Source organism: Rhipicephalus sanguineus, chromosome 9 (genome assembly GCF_013339695.2).
Source record: "Rhipicephalus sanguineus isolate Rsan-2018 chromosome 9, BIME_Rsan_1.4, whole genome shotgun sequence".
NCBI classification, from domain to species: domain Eukaryota; kingdom Metazoa; phylum Arthropoda; class Arachnida; order Ixodida; family Ixodidae; genus Rhipicephalus; species Rhipicephalus sanguineus.
In genome coordinates, this window is record NC_051184.2 from 23,393,143 (window position 1) to 23,420,475 (window position 27,333).

Sequence of the window (27,333 nt, forward strand, 5' to 3'; positions counted from 1 at the left end):
AAGCTGAAGTTGCCTAATTCTTTCATCTTGTAACCTTAATAAAGTTTCTCGATAGCCGGCCGCCATCCTGCAGCTGCAGTACTTCGGATACCATTTAGCAGTAGCTTGCCATTTAGTAACATGTGGTAACATTTAGCAGTAGCTTGCCATTTTGCCATTAACCGCCGTACCTTTTTTTCCGTTTAGGGCAGCGTCTGTGTGTTTATACACTAGCCGGCAGCGTGACATATCTGCAGCGGTATTTAATTTTTACATTGCGATTTCCCTTTGTGTCTGTTGGTTGCGTTTACAAAAATAAAATAAAAGGGAACGACTTAGACTACTGTCTACTTTAAAGGTGTCTATTATTGTATTTTTGAACATACCATTACCATCTAAACCTATTCTGAACTACTATATTTTAAGCTTATTCTGAGCCTTCACCTACGTGATAAATTACGAGGCGCATGTTTACTTCGACCTTTCCAGCATTTTCCATGAGGCAAACAGCGAGTGAATGCCAAATCCACATTCATCAGACACTCGGCTCTTTAATTTGAGCTCCTTACAGTTTATGCGCGGCTCAGACGCGACCATATGCAAATGCGAGTCTGCATTTGTGTAGAAACACTTATTGTTTTCGGAACATGATGCTAGCGTACTTTCTCGCGTGAATCTATTCTTCCTGCATTTCTTTTCTATGCTTACCTATGGTCCCGTCTGTCAGCGTTGTGATTTCGTGAGAAAAGGATTAAATCTACCTAGATCTCTGAAGTCGGGCGTTCTTTGTTTTAAATGTATATGTTACGTAAGTAGCCGGCAAACTGTCGTGTCAATAATCCTAATAAAACTATAGCTTAGTTGAGCGCTTCATTCAGTTTTATCTTTTCCCGACCGGATACTAACACCGTACACACTCCTGGGTGAGACTACAGCAGCATATTGGTCTTTACCAAGCCATCCTCACCGCCGGCTTCAACCCAAATATGAGTGTTAGAATCCCACCAACCATGAAAAGGTGTACTACAAGCTTATTTCACCGACTACGACTAGGTGTGGCATTCCCTCGCCGTTACCAACACCTTATCGGCCGTGCCGACAGTCCCAATTGCGAGATGTGTGGCACTCCTGAGACTATCGAACACCTCCTGTGCGTCTGCCCACGATACCTCACGCAAAGAAATTCAATGGCGGCCGTCTTGTTGTCATCGAAGCAACAAGTTTCAGAAAAAGTTCTGTTGGGACCACCACCATGTCATCAGCGCGATATTCTGAAAGCGCTGAACATGTTTTTGCGCGGTACAGAGCTCGACGAGAGACTGTAAATAGTTTTTGGACATTCAAGGACTTACTTCGTCGCCACTTTTTTCCATCATCATCATCATCCGCATCTTCTCTCCACTCTCTATACTACCACTCTCCCCTTTCCTACTGCTGAGTAGCAGGCCAGAACATTGATTCAGGCCGACCTCTCAGCTTTTCTGCCATAATAAACCTTTTCTCTCTCTAATTGGTAGATGTATGCGCCTTTAGTTATCATTATTTCTGAAGCTTTGCAGAACAGCTTATGAGCAAGCCATCGGGGGCTCCTCTGTTTTGTTTACACAGGTGTACGGTAAGCAGGAGGTATAATTTCTGTTTGGTACGCATGAACAACGGCTACGTATGTATACAAGTAAGCCACGTGCTCATGAATAGAGACTGTTTTTCTAGGTGAAGAAAAATTTCGAGATCTGACGTCGTTTCGGAGAATGCAGGATTGTTCTCGCTCTTCTTGCGTTTCCATCGTTCAGCTGCCGCCCCATGAAGTCATACAAAGCGATAGTTCATAAAATAACAAGGAAGACCACCGCGGAACAATTTATGCATAACATCAACTCACTAAAAACGTGCATGTTATACTGTCACCGTGATCACTTCGCTCGTCTATCGTTAAAATTTGAACTGTTTGCGGTGATTTTTTGGATTTTACCAACACTGCCACAAGTCCACAGGAAGACCACCTCTTTCTTTTTCCATCTCTCCCTCCCTTTCTTCTTTCCTTCCCCTCTCCCTCGCTCTATCTCATGTGACAAAAGACAGTGGTCTGTTTCAATTGGTTGCATTTCACCGTATGAGGCACTACTCATAATATGCAAGTTTGAGTTTTCAAATTAGTGCCAAGTTTTCAGTACGGAGCGTGAGGTGTAAGACGTTTCCATTGTAAAAAGTTTGACGAGAGTTTATTCTATTTTTGTTATCTTTTTAGCGTTATTTTTCTTGCTTTTAGCTACTATTTTTGCATAGTCATCTTTTCACTAACAAAAACTTCATCATACTATAGTGATCCCTCCAAAAATTATTTGGCTTCATTCCTTTCTTAGCTTCATTCTAATTTACTGGCTTCATGGTCTGTTGGTTTAATTAAGTTGTGTCTAACAATGAAACGAGCCCGTGATCCAATCTATCTTTCGTTCCTTAAAAAAAAAAAAAGAACAAGACAGACCTACAGCAAGCAAGTTGCTGTTTCGTCCACATTGATTACACTTAGACAAAATTTTGCACGCTTAAACCAAGCTTGTCAATTTATTCCCGCATGCCTTACGTGGATTCCTTATCGGTCAACTTATCAATTTGGTCCGTTGCTTTCGTTTCTTCTTATCCAACAAATTATCGTTTTCAGATTATCTTTCGAAATTTCTTGTTTTGCTTCCTAAGTTCTTAATTACGACTGAACAATACCTTTAAGCACTGCCTGAATGAGCCTTTGTGGTACACGGGTAAAAAACACACACCGAAAAAAAAAACATCCAGTGTTGCAAGAGCGCCAAACCATCCAGTGAGCCCGCGTCCGTGCGTCGTACTTACACCACTTGAACTCGTAAAAGTCGTAGTGGTCGTCGTCGATCAGGTTTGGCCTGGGCTGGCCGTCGTAGGAGCTGAACCGGCACATTTGGTAGCGCGACGAGTACTCGACCGAGCGGCAGTCTCGGCCGTAGCGTCGCATGCACTCGTCCAGGCACTCGTGGAACGAGTACGCCTTCACCTCCACCTGGTGCGAGCCGTCCAGCCGCTTGCGCCGGTAGCACTCGAACGTGGCGTTGTTGAGCAGCACGTCTACGCAAGAGGAGCACCAGTCCACGTGATTTCACGCGGCGCCACACACTCGCTACGTATACGCACACGCGCAAGGGTAGCGAAGGCAAAGGCTGCTTCTCAGCGAAGGTTCCTCGGCAAGGAATCGACAGAGTGTCAGCGACAGGACAGACGCGGCGAAGAATGCGAAGTGCGAGCGAGATGGGAAACAGAGGCAGCTGTAGACATTGCAAGCGATTGGAGACACAGCGCCTGCGCAGCAATGTGCCTTTAATCAGCCTTTTTCACGATGCCACGGAGCATGCGCCCTTTCCCTGGCGGTAAAGTCGCGAAACGCCTCTTCATCTCGGAGGCTTTCGCTCTGGCAATACCGGTTGTCCCGACCCCTACCAAAACCCTACCTAAACGGCAGAGGACGGCACAGGAAAATGTAAAATGCGGATTAGTGAAACCGCAGTAACGACAGCAAAGAGCCTGCGAGTCGTCTCCGAGTTTGCGCTGGTAACATGAGAACTGTAGCACAACTGATGAGTACGACTGTGCAAGAAGAGCCAGCATGAATCGACGCCATGCACCCAATACGTGCGCACATGTACAAGTTGAAGACACGCTGCAAAGGCGGAGCGGAGGCAAGCGGCTGCTTCTCTGTGAAGGATCCTCGCAGACGATTGCAGGTTGCCATAGGGGGGAATGACGCAGCGAATCATGAAAGTTGCGAGTGCAAGGAGCTGAAATAGATGAAGCTAGAAACTATGCGAGCCAATGAAAGCAGAGCGCCTGCGCAGAAGCCGACTGTCTCAGAAAACCGTATAGTATGAAGGAACGGGCCTGCAAGCCGTATTGCAGCTTGCGCTGACAGCGTAGTCGATGAGTACGTTCTACGCGAGAGAAGCCTACAGTTGGCGCGCACTCTGCAGCCATCGCAAACCACCGGACGACATGTGAGATCACTTTCCTTGTTCGTATGGAGAACGAGAAGGCTGGATGGGAAGGACATATCCTTTTTCCTTCAGCAGGACTGCCGTTCAGGGAATGTCCTCCGCAGAGAACGTAAAGATGAGAGTGGAAGAAACTATATTGTTGAATGAGCAGCCGCTTCCTGTATAAGCAGTGCGTCTAAACACCTGGTTCTTTATGGGCAATGGCCCTGAAGGGTGGAAGGCAGATGTTTCTGACGTGCCAGCTAGGCTGTCTTTCAGGGTAAGCCTTTATAAGAAGAAGGCTGAAAGAAGCACGCCTGGAAACAAACGACACTTCGAGGAACTGCCAGGCCGTGAAGCAAGCGCAGTACGGTGAAATAGGCACAGCTAGCTGGAAAGCTTTGTGAGGAATGCGCTCAGGAAGACGCTTGCCTATGTGTAAAACAGTGTGTAAAACCTTTTTTTTTCTCTCTCTCTCTCTGCTTATATTCAAGCCCGCATCACAGTCGAATCTAACTGCATCTATCTATCTATCTATCTATCTATCTATCTATCTATCTATCTATCTATCTATCTATCTATCTATCTATCTATCTATCTATCTATCTATCTATCTATCTATCTATCTATCTATCTATCTATCTATCTATCTATCTATCTATCTATCTAATGCCTTTTTCCGATCCGTCCTCCCTTTTGCTGACTCAGAACCGTATGCATGGTTAGCTCTTGCAAACACATTGGCGATCAGGCAGTGATACAGGGCCCATTCCGGGGACGGGCCTCGGCTTACCGCGCTCGGAGCTTCCGCACAGCACCCGGTAGAGGTCTCCCGTGCTGCTCTTGAGCGGCTTGTGGCCCTCGCTGCCTTCGCCGTAGCCCAGCGGGTCTTCGTCGTAGAGCGTGCAGGTGCGAGCCTTGTCGTCGAACAGGAACGAGCGGCAGAAGTAGCCCCGGTCCGACAGGCTACGCGTGCAGTAATTGGAGCACTCCTGCAGGTCCCGCGTGGACACCACCTCGCGCTCGAAGGCCCCGTCCAGCTCCTTGCCGGCCTCCAGGATGAACGCTGTCGTGGTGCACAGCTGGGAGCCTGCGGACGAGAGGCGCATATTGTGTAGCTGTGACATACACTACGCGATTACAGTCCCTGCACCGAACCTTATGCCTTCGACTCCTATGGAATCTTCGCCGAAGAGGCGCGACCTTTGTGTGTATGCTTTTGTTTACCATTGCCTTCGCGTTCCGCTTGATGGTCGACATGGTATTTTATATCAATCCTGCTAAGATTATCGTTCATTAATGCCCTGTTTAGGAGTATTTTATCAACACCTTCTTGTTGCACAGCGAAAGGAACAAGTGCCCCTTCCGCACCCTCTGCCGACGCCCATGCCTGTAGTGATTCTTTCTTTCCAGCGGATGACAATGGACAAGCATAATGAACACGGTTCTTTTTTTTAATTGACAGCTGAAGAATGTGCTTGTTGAACGAACCCTGCGCATTGTTGGCAACGGTCTGCAGCGTTTAAAGTTCGCCGTATGGGATTCGTAAGTGCCATGCTGAACCAAACGAAGGGTTCCGCCTGCTGCATCTCGTCAGCCGCGATTTGTCGCACTTAATTTTCGTCTCAGAAATTCTGTTAAGTGAGCCAATCGAAGGTTCGAGTCATTCACACCGAGTTGATCAATAACCTTATCACCGCATTCGCATTCGCTTCATGAGAACACTCTTCTCAATCGTACGTGTAGCTTTGCCGGGTTCTTACGCTATGTGGGAGGATTTCTTTCCCAAGTATTAGCTTTCTTCTAATTCATCTTAAAGCTCGAAATGAATTAAAAAATGAACGCAGCTTGGACTAAGTCGCGACAGGCTGGGTCACAGCAGTGTTGCTGGGCACGTTTCAGCTTCTACTGTTCACCATCTGTACAGAATGCTTGGGCGGTCATCGAGTGCGTGCCGGTTCATTATAATGATCATTTTCTATCTACGACACACGGCTAACCTCGACCATAACAGCTCTGCTGTAAAAGTGAGGCGTGGCTTTGTTATGGCAAACACCAATGACCAGCGGAGCTGAGGGAAAGCCTCAGCAAAGTTGTGCAAAGCTAGGGGAAGGAGAGCGCGGTTTAGCAAAGCCGGATCAAATCTAAGTTGACCGTCTGCTGCAAGACTATGTAGGGGCAGCAGCCTTTGTCAAGCCGCTATAATAGCGGCTTTTTAGATGTGAAGCATCTTATAGCCGAGTTCAATCCGGTGGTGGTGGTGGTGAGCCGCGTGACCACCCTTACTGCGCATGCGCAAACCTTCTCCACTTCCCCTCTCCCCTCCCCCTCTCCACATCACCTCTCCCAACCTGGATATGCTGCGAACATCGCTGCCCACGGAGCAAGCTCCACTTTAACAGCACCGCCTCAAAAGTCAAACGTCTCCGTTCCCTATGCAAAGCTGCCGTTCATAAACAGCAGGCGTTACCGCTATGGTCATTGATACAGATGGCTGGGAAACGTGCGCAAAAATACCAGCTGCTGCACTATCTGCGCGACATTTGCGTCGGCGATGAAAAGACCGTGTGCGGTATCATCATGTTGCAACGTATATGACGTGGAAACTACCGTTCGTTTCTGGTTGACGTGACGGCACAGACACACGCATTCGTCACTTGACCGGTGATAAACAAGCTCAATATATATCAAAAAAACTGCATGTGATACCACGTACCGTGGGAGTCGGAGTTATGCGAAGCATGCGGCGGGAAGGTGACTGTGGCGTAATTTTTTTTACTGAGCGACACGTTACAAAATGACGCTAAAGATCTGTATAACTTTGATACGCACATATATATGTTCAAGAGCAGCATATGTGTTATATAACCAGTTCTTTACGGTTGGGTGACGCTGCCAACGGCAACGCGGGTATTACGAACACCAGAAGCGGTAAGCTGATATGTAGTACTTATACTTGTCCCTTATAATGGTGAACGCACGCACGTTTCACGAACCCGTGTGCATGCGTGGAAGAAGTTCTTGACAGTTCTTGAACGAGGTCATCATCTCCGTGATCAGTGAGCACCTTGTTATACTTGTTATAGGATCCGGTGGTGATCGCAGTGACCAGGGGTCCATGTGTAGTGAAGTATGAGGTATAGTACAGCTGTTGGAATTCGTGGATGCCTCGGTCATTTTTTTGTCGAGAAATTGTCTGTCGATAGAGCCGGCGACATCTGGGAAACCCTTCGCGTAGGTGAGGTATAGGCCGTCGAGGCTGGTAGGCCGGGATAGTGCTACGTAGACCAACGTCAGTGGATGGCGCTTGTTGTATTCGTAGACAACCTGGGCGTATGTGGCCTACGTAGTCTAGTCTACAAAGCGGCTGACAATCAATCTGGCATCATCCTTGGTCAGCATGAGGCCATCGCCCAGCCTCGTAAGAAATGAAGAGGACACTGCGTCATTCTTGCGGACTAAGTGCACTTTGCGGTGCGGTGATGTGGATATCATACGTAACTTTCATTCATGTATTCCTCCGGAGTCGAGCAATGCTTCAATATAGCTTGCTGAATCATAGGAATACAAATGTAATGTATATTATACTGCTACAAAAGCGGAGCCAACACTGGAGCCACAGACGTTAATCTGATATGGTGCCGGTATCGTAGGAGTATCATGTAGTGTTTATTGCTTTTCTGTAAAATTAGATAGCAAGCACCACAACCACAATTGACGTTGCATCGATATTACGCCCGCGTAGGCTGTTTTTCCAAACCAGTTTATAGACCTGGCGTGGCTCAGTGGTAGAATACCTGATAGCCACGCAGAATGCTTGGGTTCGATTCCTGCTGGGATTCTAATTTTCATTCTTTCCATTCGTCCGGTCAACGCTGCCAATGTTGATTTTTCTTAACGCTCTCGCATTTAAGCTACCAATGTCTGTTCTCGCCGTTCCTGGGTTGATATAAAGTGTCAATCACCTGTGGCGCATACCCGTAAACCGCGGCCCGTGGTAAACGGGTATGTGCTACACGTGTCCAGTGGAAAGGGTTTGACGACGTACGCGACAGGATTGTCGCGTTATCAATGTCATGACCCGACAGTCATATTCGTCAAATCCTCTTACCCTCCCATGCAAAGTTTGGTCTACACCAAGTTAAGGAGGCGATCATGAGAGCACCCATACGTAGGCGGCTAGATAGATAGATAGATAGATACGTAGATAGAAACGCCCAAAGTGCCAAAGGTTCGCTAAGAAATGCTTCGCATTTAAAACGCCCGTTCACATTTTACCCTGGCAGGATGATATACAGAAGCTCTCTCCACTGGCATGTCCTAAATGGATCGTGGCAGACATTTAGAGAATTCGAAGGCTTGCGATTTCATGTCATACCTGTCGCAGCGGCTTGAAAATGGAAAATGAGTGATTACTTGACAGCCAGTGAAGATAGATAGATAGATAGATAGATAGATAGATAGATAGATAGATAGATAGATAGATAGATAGATAGATAGATAGATAGATTTTATCCTACAATCCGCCACGATGTTATAGTGGTTACGGTGCTCGGCTGCTGGCCCGAAAGTCGCGGGTTCTATCCAGGCCACAGCGGTCACATTTCGATGGAGGCGAAATGCTAGAGACCCGTGTACTGTGCGTAGTCAATGCAAGCTAAAGAACACCAGGTGGTCTAAATTTCCGGAGCCCTCCACTACGGCGTGCCTTGTAATCATATCGTGGTTCTGGCACGTAAAAACCCACAAATTATGATTTGATGCTGCAATGCCTTCCTGTTGTCGCTCCGATACAGTTATGTGATGTAGCGGGCCATGGCGATTTCTGATCGACATCAACTACTGCATTCTCTCGCATACTGTCAGCAATGCTCAGCGTTGCCTAGTATTGTCTGACTGTTGGCTACCGGCTGTTATAAAAGCCTAGTTATCTTCACTTAATCTGTATCCATTGATTGAGCAGTCTACCAGTTTTTGATTGAGCAGTCTACCTGCGAAGCTTGTTATGAGTTACAAATTTCGGTGACGGCGTTGTCGTACGCAAAAAACCCGGCGCCGGCGAGCGTACAGAAATGCGGTCCTCTAAGATGCGCCGGTCCCATGCGTGTTTGCATGAGAAGTTTTCCAATAATTGATGATCTCTCGATCGTGGACTTGTCGGCGATAAGCCGTTTCCGATATAGCAGTCTGATGTTTTATGGAGGTCACTTGTCATTTCACGTTGCTACATGTCACGTGAGATCATGTCTTGGTACGGACGCATGACCTCACGTTCCGGCGCCGGCGCCGCAACGTGAGGTCGCTTGCCTCGGCCGTGATCTCATGCCACGAGGCGTGAGGTCATGGTCGAGTCACTAGGGGGTCATTAAGCGCGGTTGTACGTGGCCGAGTCATTAGACAGGATGCCAACTAGAGTTACTGTATATGCTACCTTTAGGTAGCAGAGTTGCGCATAGGTCTGGCTAGCAACCACAGCTATACGGTGAAGTCGCACTCCGTTTGTGCAGGTGACATGTCTACCGTGTCGCCAATTATCATGTCTGGCGTGTCGAAGACCGGCGATAAGCATTGTCTATCGATGTCTAGTGTTAATTCAGTTCGCTGCAGCGGCGGCGTCAAAAAATACAAAAAATTGACCCGAGCGTCAGCTTCTCCGCAACGCACGGTTGCTTGCGGCGTTTGGAAGACAGATGCGCAACTCTGCTACCTGAAGGTAGCATATACAGTAACTCTAATGCCAACTGCACAGGCGCGCCCTCACGCCACGCCCACAACAAATCAGAGCCATTTCCGTTCCGCCGGGTGTAGAAAGAAAGAAAGAAAGAAAGAAAGAAAGAAAGAAAGAAAGAAAGAAAGAAAGAAAGAAAGAAAGAAAGAAAGAAAGAAAGAAAGAAAGAAAGAAAGAAAGAAAGAAAGAAAGAAAGAAAGAAAGAAAGAAAGAAAGAAAGAAAGAAAGAAAGAAAGAAAAGCAGTAGGTCATGTTCGCACACGCCAAGCTTCGCTTGCGCTCATTCTCCCTATACAGGAAGGGGTTCCTGATATTTTCCCTAATCTTTCGTACTCGCACCAACGTCATTTGAATGCGTGGACAACGCGAGCCAAGAAAGAAGTGCGCACTCACTGGGCAGGCAGAGATTCTCCATGTACTCGGCGTTGGAGTCCGGCTTGAAGCCCTTGGGGTTCATGTACCGGGTCTCGGGGCTGAGCCGGCACAGCTGCGCGGCGCGGTCGTACGTGGCCGACCGGCAGACCAGGCTCACCTCTGAGAGGCACTTGTCCTCGCACTCGGTTCGGTTCGACGAGTACACCTCCTTGTCGCCGACGCCGTCCATCCGGTAGCCGGGGCTCCGGTCGAACACGTACAGTCGACTCGAGCACTCGGTGATTACTTTGCTCGCTGCGTGTAAGAGCAGTCGAATCAGGTATTTTAGAGAGAGAGGGCATCAACAAAGTGTGCAGCTACGTAGGCGCACGTATTATGCGGCTTTGGTTGGGCGTCCGCAGCAGGTCTGCGGACGCCCAACTAAAGCTGCTATTAGAGAGTTTTATTGCTGGGTACCCAAGCGACTTGCGTACGCAATGCGTTGAGGCGCCGGTACTGCGCATGCGCGAAGCCCCAAGTACATGCGTCAACGGGTCGCCGGGGCCCATGCCTACCCACAGTCAGAAACATCGCTGCCCCACAATGACCTCCTAGTGGAGATCAGCTGTCCCTAGCAGGTCACATTACCCATGACGTCAACCACGTTACTCTCAAGGAGAGCCAGGACGAGGCTGGCCATATCAATCCGCCCGTCCGCAAAGGCGCTAAAGTCAGAACACCATCGCTCGACCGACAACAAAGATGCCACCTCCGGCCAAGCAGCGTAATGCAAGGCGGTGGTACACGAAAATAAACGGTAGACGGGAATAGACGACGCCCATCACACCACCACAAATTATCCACGTGTGTGTCATTGTCGGATTACGACCAGCCTTCTGGGCTGTTCTGCACCGGCCTCAGTCGCAACTTCGACCCATACAAGAATCTTTGTTTGCCTCGGGTTGATAACCTTGTCGTATTAATTAAGAATATTTTATTGAAAGCAATTCATTTCAGGCCACCATCTATGCTTGGTTTAACATTTTAAGTTGTAAGCGCACGAACCAATTCATACGTGACAAGGCGCGGTGGCGTTGCGAGCGCGTATGACCTTCGTGCGGCTTGCGTTTGGTTACGCGCAACTATAAGGCATGTCTGCTTGCTACGTAACTCCGCGCGTATCCAAGCTGTTAGGGCCCCAAGAGCTTGCGTACCCAGCAATAAATCTCTCTATCAGAGAGTTTTAGTGCCATGTACCCCAAGCCGTTTACGGAAATAAGCCCGTGCGTTCCTTTGTATTCTCATAGAGTGTGGCTGGAAGTACAACGGAACGCGACAGCGCGGGTAAGCAAGCGGCTTGGGGTCCTCGGCACTAAAGCTCTCTATTGCCTTACAGCCACGTATTGCGTACTTCGAGAAATGATAAATTGTGGCTTTGCGGGTACTTCACAACTGCACTTGTAATAGGCGACTTAGGAGTGTTTACAACGGGCTCTTTGATGGACGGGCACTAGTTCACGCTGTGACTGTGCTGTGTGTAGGCCAGGATATTTTTCTACAGCGAAACCGTCTTACTCTACACTTTGCCGTCGTCGTCGTCGTCGTCGTCGCCGTAGTAGTAGTAGTAGTAGTAGTAGTAGTAGTAGTAGTAGTAGTAGTAGTAGTAGTAGTAGTAGTAGTAGTAGTAGTAGTGCATTCCAGGATTTGGGGACATCTGTACGTGGCGCCATTTCTCGGCGGCGGCAACGGCGCCCTGCCGTAACTTAATCAAAAATAGGCGAAAAAAATTATATATGACGAATAAAATTAGTTATCAAAAAGGACTCCCGGTTCTAGCAGAGACCCACTGGAACATTAATGTATACACTGGGTGTGTCCACATAAGATCGAACAGGAGGTCCCGGTCACCATTCCCGATTGTGATAAAATTTACTGTAGGTCTAGGCATTACACCCAGAACAATGGTTTCGCAGTTACTTTTGCGGAAAAAGATTTTGTTCGCCTGAAATAAAATATACAACTTTTGGCCGCAAAAAAACGCTTTTCCGCTAATTTCGCGATTTCTGGACTTTGAGCGCACCTAGCGAAAAAACGGTGCACTTCTTCGTCACAATATTTATTCCCCTTAAAGAACAAGCGAAATACAGTTTTATGAGTCTATTACTTCCCTTGCTTGTCGAAGCACTTTTGAAGAAAAAAATCACAAACTTGGCAAATCGCACAAAATACCTCTATTTCAGGAATTTATTGCTGCAAGCAAGTTAAAGTGAGGATAATGAAAATCGGTACATATTAACTTTGATACTTTCGCTCTCTTTTAAAATAATTTGCCTGGCTTTATCGCGCTCCGTTTTACTCGGTAATTGGGCTGAAACGTAAGTGATTTACCAAAAACGCCGAACTTTGAAAATGATTTTCTCAAAAAGGCCATTTTTAATTTTTTTTTTAATCCCTCTGATTGAAGTCAAGGACGTCATCTACCATTGTGCCGAAAAAAACGTTGCATTATTTTGGTTGATAACAAGTTATAGTGCGTCAAATGTGACCATGCCAGCGTAGCGGCCGCGTCGTTCGTTATGGGCTGAAACTCGGTTATAAGTTGCTAAAACTACTTGTACGTGACATAATCACAAATCAGCAGCTCCACACCAACAAATGCGCAGCCCGGTGTCATGGTCAAGCAAGCTTTGTCTTGGGATCAGCCGCTTGACAAACCCGCAGCAGCGGCCGCTCGATGCTGCGGGCACTCACATTACATGAGTACCGCTTCGACTGTGGATGAGCTCCGCTTGCGCGCCAAACTACGCTCAGAGGACAAAAGGGAGAAAAAATGCATCACTGTGAAAGTTAAAGGCCGTTGTGCCAACAAATGTCATAATATGCAACGAAAACTCTACCGGCAATTTCCCAGTGAGCGCCTTCAATACAGCACGGATGTATTTTTTTCCCTGCCGTTATGCCCGAAGCCGCATAATATCGTGATAAACGCTCGACTTGCGTTGAATATTCTATCTGCGGACGCCCAACAATACAGTATCGTAAAAGCGGTTCCTTGATGAAGTAATGGACTTAGACACGCTTCTTTTCACAGCCGGCTGACACAAGTGTTCTGGCACGAGATGAACAACTGCAGTTTGAGTTGCTCGACCATCGGAAGCACGTATGACAGCTTTCTTTAGATGTCAATGGCTTTCTTTTGTGCCATATGTTGCTCATAGAATGAACCTAATTATATTTAGGCCATCCGAAGAGAGAAAGCAACACATAAGCGCACTACTGGAGGCGCTCACTGGGAAATTGCCGGCAGAGTTTTCGTTGCATATTAACACGAAAGTGTTTTATGCCGGGGTCCACCAAGACTTCAGTGACGTATTTCCGTCACGGAAATGACGTCCAACAAATATACATAATGAGATGAAAAAGAAAAAAAGGTACCGTCAACGGGCATCGAACCCACGACCGCTCGGTCCGCAACAACAGATGTCGGGCACGCTATCCACTGCGCCACGTTCACTTTTTTTTCTTTCTTTATTGCAATGTTAATACGTTATATACATATACACATGTGCCACACATCACCCACCAGCACGCGTAAGGCTGGCTGGATCTACTTATGAACTTGTAACTGTTTCAGTGTATCTATATACAAATCATTTCATCACATGCCCCTCGGTGCTCCAGCACTTCTCTGAGCTTCGTGATCTGTTCGACAAAATAGGCGTTAACCGATCGCGTTTGTGGCTCAGCATTTCGTATATCCATACGTGACCTCCATATGCTATAAGGACTTAGAAGCGTGAAGAGGTCATAAGGGACATTATTTCCACGAACAGGCAGAAAACGAATTCCGTAGGCATCAACTGGCAGTTCCTTCTTCAATGTTCTCTGCACTGCGCCACGTTCACAGACTCTGGAGCACGGTGTAAGATATATACTCTTTAGGTGTGGACACTCCTCGGCTTGCATGCAGAGCGCGTTCGACCAGATAAAGTAACAACGGCGCGCGTCTGTTGGTCCGGTGACCGCAGCGGGTATCTAGCGGCGGGAAGACCCAACTTAAAGAGAGAAAATGCTTTCTGCACCGTTCCTATAGCAACCGACGCAGTCGGCGGCAACGCCGGCGTCCGCTGCATGTCTTGTTTTTCGCTCGTGAAAAACGCGGTATGCGTTTCTAACTTGAGTTGCTGGCGTGCCGTAGCCGCGTTCGCTGACTAGGAAATTCAGATTTCCCGCGAAGCGCCAGTTGCTACGGGAACGCGTTTTTGTGTTGAAGTTGCATCTTCCCGCCGGTAGGTATCCGCTGCCGTCAGCGGTCCGTCGGGCTCTCGGCGTTGTTACTTTATCTGGTCGATCGCGTCTGGCGAGTGTCCTCACCTAAAGAGTATATATCTTACACCGTGCTCTGGAGGCTATACAAACGCGAACGCGCCTTTTATATCTACTACTCTCCCGGTCGGCTGGGTGGTGTTGACCTCTGGGAGTGGTAAGGTAAAGTAATTCGTCATTGCTGTGGCCTCCGCGACTAGCAACTGCAACGCGTTACGCGTCCGTCCCATTCGGCGCGTTTTCAATAGAAGTTGAATTTTGTCAATGCCTTAACACACCGCGAGGTGACGACCTTTGCCCAAGCATCGTAAAAGCGTCGGTATGCGTCGGTCTCGCTCAGCATCACGCTAATAAGCACCCGGCAATGCAGTTTCCGAGATACGATGGAAGCGCCAGAAAACGCAGCCTAGAGAGTAGACGCAGCAAAATCGAGTGTGTATCCTCCGCATCCTCCATGTTCAGAAACGCTCCTTGACTTGAACGTGACTTGCCACCGCCTCAATGCAGTGCGTTTGAAACGCGTTGGTAGCGTTTGTGCTGCCTTGGCACAGCCTGAAAAGAGCGCGTTCTAGACGCGTTGTGCTGCATTGAAGGCGGTGGCAACATCCCTGAGGTGATTACGAACGCACGTAGGAAGCCTTCGTTGCAAGAGGCGCCCAAAAGGGAGACACTTGAGCGCGTCGATGTGTCCAGCGAGCGTTTCATTTTCTTGGTATCCCTGGCGGCTGGTGCCCTCAACACTCAGGCGTTCGATAAGAGCTCCATCGCGCCCTCTGGTTAGTGACGGGTGCCTATACCACGGCCGCTAAATAAAAAAGAGGTGCGGCCTGCCGAATGAGTGCGTTTTCAATGGGGGAACGCGTGACATGCAGAGTTTTGAGACGCTACCGCGGGGGCGCTGCCCATCGGTAAACAGTAGAGTCACTAGACTTTCCAGTGAATTTTCCAGTGATTCTAGTAAACAGCGGCCGCTAGTAAGCGAACGCTCGGGGCGTTGGCTCGGGCGAGCGCAAGCAAACGCTCTTGCTGAAAATGAGCAGCCGTATGCGTGCTTACGAGGTAGAAAAGGTGCGGGTTTTTTGTTGCGTTGTCTCTATCAGTGAGTGCTTCATGTGATTGGACATTTCACCATAAATGCGATGCCCAAGACCTGTCGCCCTCGTGTGGAGATCGGTAACTGCGAAGATTCATATAATACAAACATGAAAGCAGGGTACAGGAAATGTGTGAGCACGGCATACAGTAGTATTACATTTCAATGCAACAAGCAAGCAAACACACTCAAAGCGCCGCAGCGAAGCTGACGTTATCAGTAATATGCACAACAGCTGATGGCAGGCGATTCCAGTCACGGATGGTTTGGGGTAAAAACGAAGTTCTGAGAAGTTCCGTTCGGCACCTATGTTCGCGCACCTTATGCGCATGGTCCGCACGGCTTGATATATAATGAGGTCGCAGAATGTAGTGATCGCGAACTATGTCAGTTCTGGAGTTACATATGTTGTGGAAAAACTTGAGTCGCAATTTTTTTCTTCTTTCGCGAAGCAGCTCCCATCCCAATGTATGATTTGCAGCGGTCATGCTTAGCTGTCTGCGGTAGTTATTCGAAACATATCGGGCTCCAAGATTTTGCGCTTTCTAAAGTTTGTCCCTGTCTATGTTTGTTGGAGGGTCCCAAACCGTGCAACCATATTTCGGGGCCGAAAGTAAGTACTATGGAAAAATTCTCTATTCGCACACCCCTCCTTCAAGTACAAGTAAACAGGGGTTTAAAGATATCAAAACGATTTGGAGTACAATACGCTCCACCATGGGAAAGCGGAAGGATGTCCCCATAAAAACAAAGTGTTTAGAACGAAATATTAACGATTTACGGTACTATACAACCCTACTATGAAGTAAAGTGTGGTACAGGGGTATAACCTTGTCCGCTCGTATTGCAATTAATTCGGTCATCGAACTCCTACGCACCTTCTTAGACAAGCCTGGAGACCTCTGTAATACGTCCATTCCGCAGATATGTTGCTGCGAAAGTACTTCGACTTTTCTCGAACTAACATTGTAATTCTGGCAGTGTTGAACGATATCTTCGCCCCGAGCGCAGAACTTTTAGTTCGATATCACTGTAACCAATTAATGAACTCGATTATGAAAAACTGCGGTTCTGTTCATGCTGAATGCGATTTTCGAAGCCGACCCGAGTGACCGTCAGTGTTCCGACGTGTATGCGCCGTCGCCCATTCACTGAAGAACGAAGGCGCAGTATACGCCATTGTCGTCTCTGTTACAGGTCTCCTTTGAATGGTAGCTTCGACATAAACCGAAGTGCAGTCGGCGTCAAAAGTTTAGAGACCACTAGGTCTAAGAAAACCTTGAATTTCCCAGCAATTTGTTCGCTGTATTCGGTCGAACTGCGCAGTGCATGCCGGAAATCTAAATTCAAGGCTTCTTGCCGAAGCAGTGTGTGTGTGTGTGTGTGTGTGTGTGTGTGTGTGTGTGTGTGTGTGTGTGTGTGTGTGTGTGTGTGTGTGTGTGTGTGTGTGTGTGTGTGTGTGTGTGTGTGTGTGTGTGTGTGTGTGTGTGTGTGTGTGTGTGTGTGTGTGTGTGTGTGTGTGTGTGTGTGTGTGTGTGTGTGTGTGTGTGTGTGGATAATTATGGCATGGCCACTCGATTGTGGAATTACGGGTAGTGTTGGCTAATGCCATCTTACAATGGTTAAATGTTCTCTAATGCTACTCAGTGTTACTAAGTGATAACTCGTGTTGGCTTAATGATCGTAAACGTTGGCTAATTTTGTCTTGTATCGGCTGTCCGCCGTTATAACACCAGCAATTCATACAATCACAATCCAATCATTGGCGTCTACAGTGTTTTTTATTTCCTTTTCTTTTTTTGCTAAGTGGAATGACGGATAGGCTTTGCGATTTTATTAAGCGCATCAAGTCGGACACCTTTCTCAAGTTACGCTGTGCCGCGCTTGAACGGAAGTGCGACGAACTCAGCTCCACCAGCGATCTAGCTTTCTCCTTGCTACTCGCAATGCAAAAAGAAAACAGTGAGAGCAGTTGGGGTCTCACATGAGAGGCACACTTCGTTGTAGTGCCAGGCGTTGTTCTGTCGCACGAGCGTCTCGCCCCCGTCGGGCGACGCCCTATCGTAGTAGAGGTAGCACACGGACTCCTCGAACTCCACGGGTGCCGAACCCGAGGCCTGCGAGGGCGTCGGCGGTCTCCGGCGTCCCGGCATGAAGTCGAACGACAGGCACTGAGCCACGGCCGTCGTCCGGTCTTCCTGGCAGCGCCGGACGCACTCCTCCAGAACTTTGATCGGCTGCTCGGCGCGGGTTATCTGCGCGAAAAAATATCGCTACCGTTGTGGGCACTTCACTGGTGTGCATAGACGTGCGCAGGGTCCTTCATCAAGGGCATCAAGGGGGGGGGGGGGGCTGCGCTGAAACTTGCCCGCCCCCCTCACCTGCCTAATTGCACGAGCCTGACAGAAAGCAAGCTTGCTAAACGTCTTATTCCTGGCGCAATGCTTGAAGCATGAGGTAAGGACACAGAAGATACAGAGGAGTGCCTTTCTTCATGTTTCAAGCATTGCGCCAGGGAGACTGCGTGTTTAGCAACACTTAAGCGCCAACTCGCCCCGGAACACGTTCTGCCAAAGCAAGCGTCGGAATCGATGCAAAAATGAATATGAAGCAATGACGTGCTGCTCACGACGACCTGTCATTGGTTACTGGCTTTACGAGGTTAAATGTTGGGAGCTAACCGTTCTTGGAATGCAACATTAGGGGTCTTCGGCCGCCATTATGGTCAAGAACTTTCGTGGCCATAAACTTGAACATTGAACAATGACGGCACAAGTCGGACTGAGTAAAGATACGGGGTTGACTTGCCGCCCCCTTAATTTAATGGAAAATAGGGGGGGGGGGGGAGGGTTGTCTGCCCGCCTGCACCCCATGTGCGCACGTCTACGGTTGCGGTTTCAAATACGACAGGCGACAAGTTTTGTCCTCCGCTTTCGTCCCCCCGAGTCGTATATTTTCTGCATCTGCTACTACAGCATCTGCTAATACAGCCCACACTTCTTTCAGTTTAATTCCCTGTTTTATCCATGTGATGCAGCTCCTGCCTACCTGTGTCATTCGTCCAGATCATCAAGCAGTTAATTATCTGGATGCCTCCCCCACCCCCCCACCCCCCCCACCCCCCCACCTTCTCTCTCTCGCTCTCTGTGCGCGCGCCTATGGCTAGGAGCACTTCCGAACGAAAATCAATGTGAATTCGGTTCCAGTTTCGATAATACCTTGTCAAGTATTGTTGGAATGCATGCGGAAGGCTTTACTGGGGAAATGTGTGACATTGTGATGCCTTTGACACAACATCGTTCACGAACGCCAGCAGCGCTTTGTTCGGGTATGTGGTACTCACCAGTTCGACGCGCTGCCGTCCCCCACCAAAGCCGGCGCTGAGCTTGTAGTCGGATATTTTCTCGTAGACTAGCTTCCCGACACCGTTGTTGCAACTCTGAGCTGCAGCGTGAAAAGAAAAAGGGGGAAAAACGTCGCTTGGATGCACTGAATTGTAGGCTTTCATGGTAATCAAACAGCAAACGCAACCTCATTGGAGATTGTTAATTAATTAATTGTTTATTTGTTTAGAAGCAGACGCGGGACGTTGCGAACGAGGATAACAGAAGTGACAGGGCATAGGGTGTCAAGTGCATTCTGTCTTTTTTGTCGTACCTAACACGTCACGTCTACTGCGTGTAATTATTTACCTACAATCCAGTATTGCCGTACTAACGATGCATACGTAATTACGTAACGCTGCCAGGCCTACTGGGGATTCTTACAGGTATTAGAAAAGAAAAAATGCTGCGCAACATATTGTGCTCCTGCTGAGCAATAAACTCATTGACAGCAAGTATGTGTAGTTGAGTACATAAAGAAAACGATAATGACGCAGGACAAGACGCATTCAGAACATTAGGTTAATAGATATCTAAGAATGCATGCGAAGCATGGAGGTGATGGAAAAGGTGGTGGATAACACGGGAGTTTTAGTTGTCACCCGTAAATTTATTGAGAGATCATCTTGGTGACAGAGTGGTGCACGTTTCAGAGCCCGCTAGGTAACGCTACACGTCTAAAGAGTACACAGGGAATTTTATTGGGTACTAATAGCAATCGTTCGCATGACCGCAACCGCATGAGGCGGCAAACGTCGTACTATGTACAGGCGTGAGAGCAGTGCCTCCTTGATGTGTTTAGAACAAATGTTCGACGATTTAGAGTAAGACGTACTCCACTCAAGGAGGTTTAAAAGAAATTAACCTCCTTGACTCCACTGTACGGGAGAGCATTAAACTGTCCAGGCGTCTTGCGAAAAATCGCGGCGTGTTGATTAACGGGGAAATAACCATAAGTCTCAATGCAGTGCACGCCTCATGGCGTGCTTAGGATGCGTCGCTAGTACCGGTACATGTCCCTACTGAAGTCCATGGCTACGCTGACCAACTTTAAGTTCTTTGTTAACTCTCATTTGCTATCTTTCCTATCTCTGCTGCCATTTTGTTGTTTCATTTCATCCTGCCCATAACTCTTTTATTGCTTATCCTGTCATCTTGTATATATGACTTCTTATCTGCTTAATGTTCTTTCTTATTTATCGCTTATGTTTTATTCTTCTTTCGTTTCACCGTCCCTGTATCTCTTTCATTGCCTCCTATATAATCCTAATTACGTCTGCGACTCTTGCAACCCTGAAGAGACGACCGAGCATGTGTCTTTGTGATCGTTTTAAAACCGAACGCGATGTGCTTCCGCACGCGTTAAACCAATTAGAGCGCGGACCATTTTCAGTGATATAGATCCGAGGACCACGGCGGTATGCGTCGGTGGCTTGCAAAAAGGACGCGGGCGATATTTCTTTGAGACCTATGAATTGAGACCTATGAATTTATGTTTTAACAGGAAGTAAATAACAGAATGAACATACGGAATATCTATTTGAAGCATATGTACTATAGTTTTAAAAATGCAGGATTTAACGCGATGTACGTTTTGTTGCCTTTATGAAATCGCTCACTGTGTCCAACGCGTTGTTTTGTCTCATTGTTTGACGCCTTTGCTACTCGAATCAACGTATCCTTGCATCTATCCTTGTTTTAATGAAAGTTCAGCCTTTAACAGCGCAAGAGACTATTGGACAATGGAGGCAACGAACACAGGCGTAGCCAGGGAAAGAGGGGGGTTGGAGGGTTAACCCTCCCCAAAATTCTCCAATTTTGTATGTATGTATGTATGTATGTATGTATGTATGTATGTATGTATGTATGTATGTATGTATGTATGTATGTATGTATGTATGTATGTATGTATGTATGTATGTATGTATGTATGTATGTATGTATGTATGTATGTATGTATGTATGTATGTACCCGCACACATACAAACACGCACGAGCATACATAACGGGTGGTTGAACAGGCCCCCACCCCTTCGAATAAGCTTTTCGGCTACGCTCCTGGCCACGAACTTCCCTCCCATCGCCAGTGTCTTCTGCTGTTGTTAGTATTTTTAAAGGGCATCATGTACGAGCCGGTCCAAGTTAGCACTCTTTTGCATCTCTCCTTAATGATGTTGTTGTTTTGCTTCTTTTTTTCTCTTCTATTTGCTGTGCTTCGTCACGGTACCTACGGAAGACGGGAAGAACTATGATGCTTTTGAACGACGAAAAGGATTTTCTTTTCTTTGTTACGTATTTACACGTCGCAGCCAGCCACTTTACTTCGCCGCGCACTTTCCCCCGTGCTTCCCAGAGCGTTCCGTTGCCCCGGCGACAAGTTGAAAGCCGCGCTCCACGCCTCCCCCCCCCCCCCCCCAGTGCACGCCCCCTTCAATCCAACTCAAACGTGCACATTCTTTCGCAGCCGCCGACAATTGTCATGGAAAGCAGAACGTACCCCCGGCGACACGATCATTCAACTCAGGGTCAACTAACGACCGATGCAACGGCCAGATAGTACGCCGTCCTTTGGCGCACGGTATTACCTGGACTGCTGCGCAGGCAATGTTGTGCGGCTGCCGCGTCGGTCCTTGTTACAGTCCGCACTTTTTTGTTTTCTTTTTTTTTTTTGCTGTCGTCTTTCGAAGGGGTGGTTTTAACATGCAAATCACGTTTTCGTGCTCGGAGAGGAAGTGAAGGAATTCCGCGTTTCAGTGTTGGCACATTTGTTTCTGGTTCAAGGTAACCGAGGTAGGCGAGGCCGGCTGATAGCAGACGTGGTTGAGGATGGACAACACTTTCTGCATGACCTGTTGCCACACTGGCTATGCGGTGATGTTTTGGTTTGACAATCTCTGTCAAATCCACGTACGGGCTACTCTATAAGCTTTCGTCTCTTTTCCGTGAAGCCGACTTCCTTTTTGACATTCCGCACTTGCCAACAGAGCTCCGACAGTGAAAACAAGAACGAAATAACTCGTACTTTTTCTCACTTATTTTTATGTCGACGTCCAAAGAGTATTTGCGGATGCTACATAGATTAGCCTGTTTGTAGACGTGATAACAGCGTATGCGAAAGCGGAAAGCGGGCACACCGGAGACGCAGACGTGCACGCCGTCATGTGACGCACACGTGAACTAGAAAAGCTTTTTTTTTTTGAGGGGTTCGTTGTTTTGTTGGACACAGCCAAATGAATCCAACAGTTAGTAAGGCTAGGGAGAGCGTAGGGGTCATTAATTCTTGTCTTTAACTGTAGTGTAGTAACGATGACGTAAATTGAAATGAATCAAAGTGAACGAAAGATCACCCATTCATTTGGACACGTCAACTAGAACACACCACTGTAACGACCATGTTTAACGGTCTGCTGGTGTTCAAAGGTGCCGTCAGCCAATACTTATTGAATACTGATTATTCTTTCTTGTTTTCGTCTTCTCGTTCTACGAGAACAGTGACGCAACACAGAAGCTTTTCTGACGCGTTGTGGTTCAAGATAACCTCACACAATGGCGCCAGCAGCGGTGGAGCTGCGTCGATACATAAAGGGTTCAGCCAAACTTTATGCATGTTCGTGCATGCGTTTGCATGTGTGCGTGTGTATCCACACACACGCAATTAATAAAAATTGGGAGGAGTGGGGGGGGGGTGTTCAAACCTCACCCCCCCCCCCCCCTTGTCTACGCCAGTGATTAAAACGGTGAACTTACGTTATCCGATAGTGTACAATGCGAGCTTCGCAACAATTACTGCGCTTCACTCGAATGTAACGTTCGCCGATTGGTGTCCCCTGCAGTGTAAGGTTTTGTAAAATGAGGCTTACCCCTCAGTGTCTTCCTGCGCATTTTCTTTGAAACAGCGGCGCCGTTTAAGCCGGCCCTTAGTACGTGCAGAGGGAACAGAAATTATCATCATCATGAACAGGCACGCGCTCTCTTCGCTCTCTTCTTCACCGTCCTTCGTCGTCTTCATCTTCTTCTTCGCTCCCAGAACACGCGCGCAGATCTGTCCGGCGTGCGATGCAATAACTCTGATGGGCGAGAGAACGAGTACACAGAGAGAGAGAGAGAAAGAAAGAGAGAGAGCAAGAAAGAAGTAGAAAGAAAGAAGTAGAAAGAAAGAGAAAGAGAGAAATAGATAGAAAGGAAGAGGATAAAAAGATAGAAGTCGAGAGAACGAATGCAGAGAGCAAGAGAGAGAGAAAGAAAGAGTGAAAAATATAGAGAAAGAAAGGGAATACAGACATAGAAAGAAAGAGAAAAAAGGAAAGAAAGAAAGATAGAGAGAAAAGATAGAAAGAGAAAGAGATACAAGTAGAGATAGAAAAAAAGTCACAGTTCCGCCGCAAGGGCGAAGCAATGAATGTGATAGCAAGAAAAGCGGCCCGTGATGGACGCGCTGCTACGCTGCAGAAACATCTGCCCCCCGGCAGCAACTACCGCGCGAGCAGACAGCGGAATGGCAATGTTCTCCCTGCGCAAATATTAGAAGAAGCGAGCGAGCTGGCCGACGACTTTTAAATGCGCCCGTTGCGCTCCTCGCGCCATCTCGCTGGCAATGAAGAAACGCTTATAAGCGCCTGCCGTCTCTGAGTCCTGCCAGCGGTAAATGGTGTGTATATAACGCTCGCCGTTAGCTACGTGAAGGATCGGCGCTTTGTGGCGTTGTGGTTAGCGCCACGCGCTGCGGAGCGAGAGGTCACTGGTGCGATTCCGCGCTTCGGAAGCATTTTTCAGAATTATTTTTCCTTGGGACTTATATATATATATATATATATATATATATATATATATATATATATATATATATATATATATATATATATGTATATATATATATATATATATATATATATATATATATATATATATATATATATATATATATATATATATACTTATACATATACGGTACATTACGGCGGCGGCAAAAACCAGCCGAGACTGTCCATATAATTGCTATTGCAATAAAAAGAGAGCTGGGAAAAAGAGAAGTGAGATGGTAAAATCAAAGCCAAGACCAGCTCAGTTAGGTGCCCACTAGCTCTGTTGTGACCGAACCTTGGGCGACTTAGTGCAAGCAGCGCTAATTTTTCCATGCTTCGGAAACCATACTGAGTGTTTCTACAAATGACTATGTTGTTTAATGTGCTGAAGGCTCCGATCGATCACAGCACGTTCGTAACGCCCCCCCCCTCCTCTACCCTGAACCTACTCTCCCAATTTGCGTAGTTTCCTTATCGTGTGCTAACACATCGCATGCTTTCGGATGCGCTTGCTCTCGCTGCAAAGCATCGACTCGTGTGGCGTGAAACACTCATCGTTGTCATGTTGCGAGTTGTAGTTACATGTTGCACGTTGTGGCTAATGCCAGTCGTCTTCAATCAAACCGCCAAAGCGCTACAGCCCAGCAATGTTTGTGGGAGTCGGGCTAAATTAGTCACGGAAACCTCATTGCGGCATCTTGCCCATCTGTTACATTGACGCCGAGCTAACTAACCGTGAACAACAGAAGTGGTGGAGTCGACCTGGCGGGCGCTTTAAGTAGAACCTAGTTCCCGCGGTCCTGTTCGTCACTCAGGACATAAACTCGTTAGCACGGGAAGCTAGTGTCATGCTATCGGACGTTTATTTCGAATCCACTGATCTGTATTTGCCTGACTCTGTGTTTTTACTGGGCGTGCAACGCGGTACAGACGTTCAACCAAACGTGTTGAGGCGCAGAAAGCTTGCAACCATAGGCGTGCGCACATGCGGGGCAGAGGGGGGGGGGGCGCCCCCCCCCCCTAATAACCTAAGAGGGGGGCGCGAAATTTGCCATTGACCCTTCTAGTCACCTAAGAAGGTGGGGGGGGGCGCACAATCTACCCCATACATTGACTTAGTAAAGTGGGGGGCGCTGCGATGAACCTTTGCCCCCCCCCCCCCTCCCCTGATGGGGAACCCTGCGCACGCCTATGCTTGCAATCCCTTCGAACCCGGAGGCTGTGCAAAACAACGTTAGCCATAAAAAGCTTCCGGCGGGAGGGGGGGGGGGGCAACGCAATCGATTGAGAATTAAGGACAAGATTACTTTCGCTATCGTCTCAGGCAAATGCGCAAGGGACCGCGGGACTTTGCTGTTAAGGGCCTGTCAGCTGGAGAAACCTATGTTATAAAGGTGAAGAAATAGAAGTGTACCAAAAGACAACTTGCCACTGGCAGGATGTCCAGCCAAGTTGTCTTTTCGTCCACTTCATTTTCTTCACCTTTATAACATAATTACTACAAATAACGTCCCCTGTGCTTTCCTTGCCTTCATTATCTGGTCGTTCTCATCAAGGTTGCTTCTAGCAAGAAAAAAAGAAAGTTGCGAGTTCAGAACAAAAAAAAAAAAAGTAGGGATGGGCGAAGCATGGAGGGAAGGGTGTTTCGGCTCCACTAACGTGGAACCTGGGGAGGGGCGAAGCATGCACTGTGCGCCGGTGTTTCCCACATAAAAATCGCTGCTAATGGGCAATGAGAGACAGAAGAAGAAGGAGTAGGGCCTGACCGAGGTAATTTGCTACATTGTCTTGAGAGAGATTTCTTTGATGAGGCACTAGTGGTATCAAGCCTGAAAACGGGCATGTAGGGAACGGTGTTTCAGCTCCACTAACGTCGTCGGAAAACTGCATCGGAATGCAGCTTATTTTGTTTGTTTGTTTGTTTGTTTGTTTGTTTGTTTGTTTGTTTTTTGTTTGTTTGTTTGTTTGTTTGTTTGTTTGTTTGTTTGTTTGTTTGTTTTGTAGCCTGCCAAGCTTGGCACATACCCACTCTAGGGGATTGGCCAAGAAGAGGTATTGCAGCCTATGGATGATACCCCAAGGTTCCTCTTCTTCTTCTGTCTCTCATTGCCCATTAGCAGCGATTTTGCCGTAAGTTGTCTTCGGGTTACACACCGCAACATGCTACGAAGTATGCTTTACAGGAGAAAACGTGCCATTTGAAACCAATTTTGAGACGGAACTTAACAAATTTCTGTTAATTAACGCAATTAAATCCTGATAGGTCGTCGGCTATTTCTTGGGCTAACTGTTGCTGTCTTCACTTTTAGTGGACCAGTGGCGAGTAGTGGGATTTACCCAATTTTTGCGGAGCGTACCCCTTTATGGTGGACCGTGACGACGACATGACACGCCGACAAGCCGAAACCCTCAGGTGCTTCGCCCCTAAAACGAACCCTTAAATTCCACTTCTTTCTTTCTGTCCTCTGGCGTAGTCATTTTGGGTTAGCAAGCCCTGCACGGTGCATGCACAGCGGTGTCCAAGCTGCTCTATTAAAGACTCGCAAACTGTCAATGATTTCGCGTTAACCTGTGATCGTTAACAGCCCTCGGGTCTGCGCTACCGCCTCGGCGATGGCGTCAGGCCGCGCCTGGTCCCGCTCGGGGGCAGCGCGTATATAACGGTTAACCGTGCACGCTTAATTGCCCCTCTCTGCCGCTTCCGGACTGGGGACGCGCCTGTTGCTGCCGGTGCGCTTCCTGAAAAGAGCGTCCCGTCGCTCCGGACGTCCGGCCAGCGGACTCACCCTCCCCCTTTCTCCGCACAACGCGGTACGTTACCCCCTCCTTTCGCGTTGCTCTCTGTGGACACTGGCTGCGGCATTTCGCGAGTGCATCGGTGCCTGCAACGGCACAGAGCTTCTCTTCATTTTTTCTATGCGAGCGAGTGCTGGCGTGCGGACGGTGTGTGTGCCCAGTGTTAGCGTCTTTTCAGTCCTTTCGGCCCCGACTGGCCTCCGGTATCTTTTTTAAAACCCGTTGATACTTTTCTGTCTGTTTATTCGATCGCGCCAGCGGAAATAAAAGAAAATGTCCTTTTTTGTCATCGCCCGGTGCCGTCTCTGAAGCGCACCTCTTTCGACACTTATATGATTTTTTTTTTTTTTAACTGGAAGTGCGCGTGTGTGGAATGCCTGAAAATCTGTCCCTCCGTTGAATGACGTTCGAGGAAGGAGGGGGGGGGAGGTTAGAAAAGGTTAAATAAAAAAGAAAAACAGCAAGAGCAATGTATGACGGGAGGCCTCGCTGGCTTCCGCCGTTGCTAGAAACAGCAGCGACTCCACATACGGAGCACGGTCGTTGAGCTGCGCACTAGCTAGCTTTCTCCGGGAAGGGAAACGAGGGTAGCGATAAAGAGTTGTGAGGTCGTGACAAGTGGTCGACCAGCAAGTCGTCCACGGAGGACTGCACGTATCTCATATCATCGTGCTTAAGGTTTCTTAGATGTATGCACGTCTTAATAAGACTTCATGAATAGGGCTTCCGCGGGTATGCCTGTGTCACTAAGTGTATGTGCCCTTTGCACATGTGTGTGCGTGACAGAGAGAAAGAGAGAGAGAGAAAGGAGTTTCTTAATGAGTGGTTTGCATCGCGATACTCGTAGCATATTTCTCAGGATGGGTATGACGATAAG

General features: G+C 47.8%; 1 protein-coding gene across 3 annotated transcripts in view; it reads right to left on the reverse strand.

The window, feature by feature from the left end:
* Positions 1-27,333, reverse strand: part of LOC119404749 (uncharacterized) — a 94,864-nt gene that overhangs the window by 30,970 nt on the left and 36,561 nt on the right. For 2 of the 3 annotated variants that reach the window (XM_049419005.1, XM_049419004.1), the window contains exons 2-5: positions 18,819-18,919; positions 17,460-17,730; positions 10,096-10,371; positions 4,768-5,064 (exon numbers count right to left, since the gene is read on the reverse strand). In XM_049419005.1, coding sequence (XP_049274962.1) covers positions 4,768-5,064; positions 10,096-10,371; positions 17,460-17,730; positions 18,819-18,919 — 945 coding nt within the window. Of the gene's footprint in view, positions 1-2,826; positions 3,076-4,767; positions 5,065-10,095; positions 10,372-17,459; positions 17,731-18,818; positions 18,920-27,333 lie in introns of all 3 variants that reach the window. The other variant, XM_049419003.1, reaches the window with a different exon arrangement.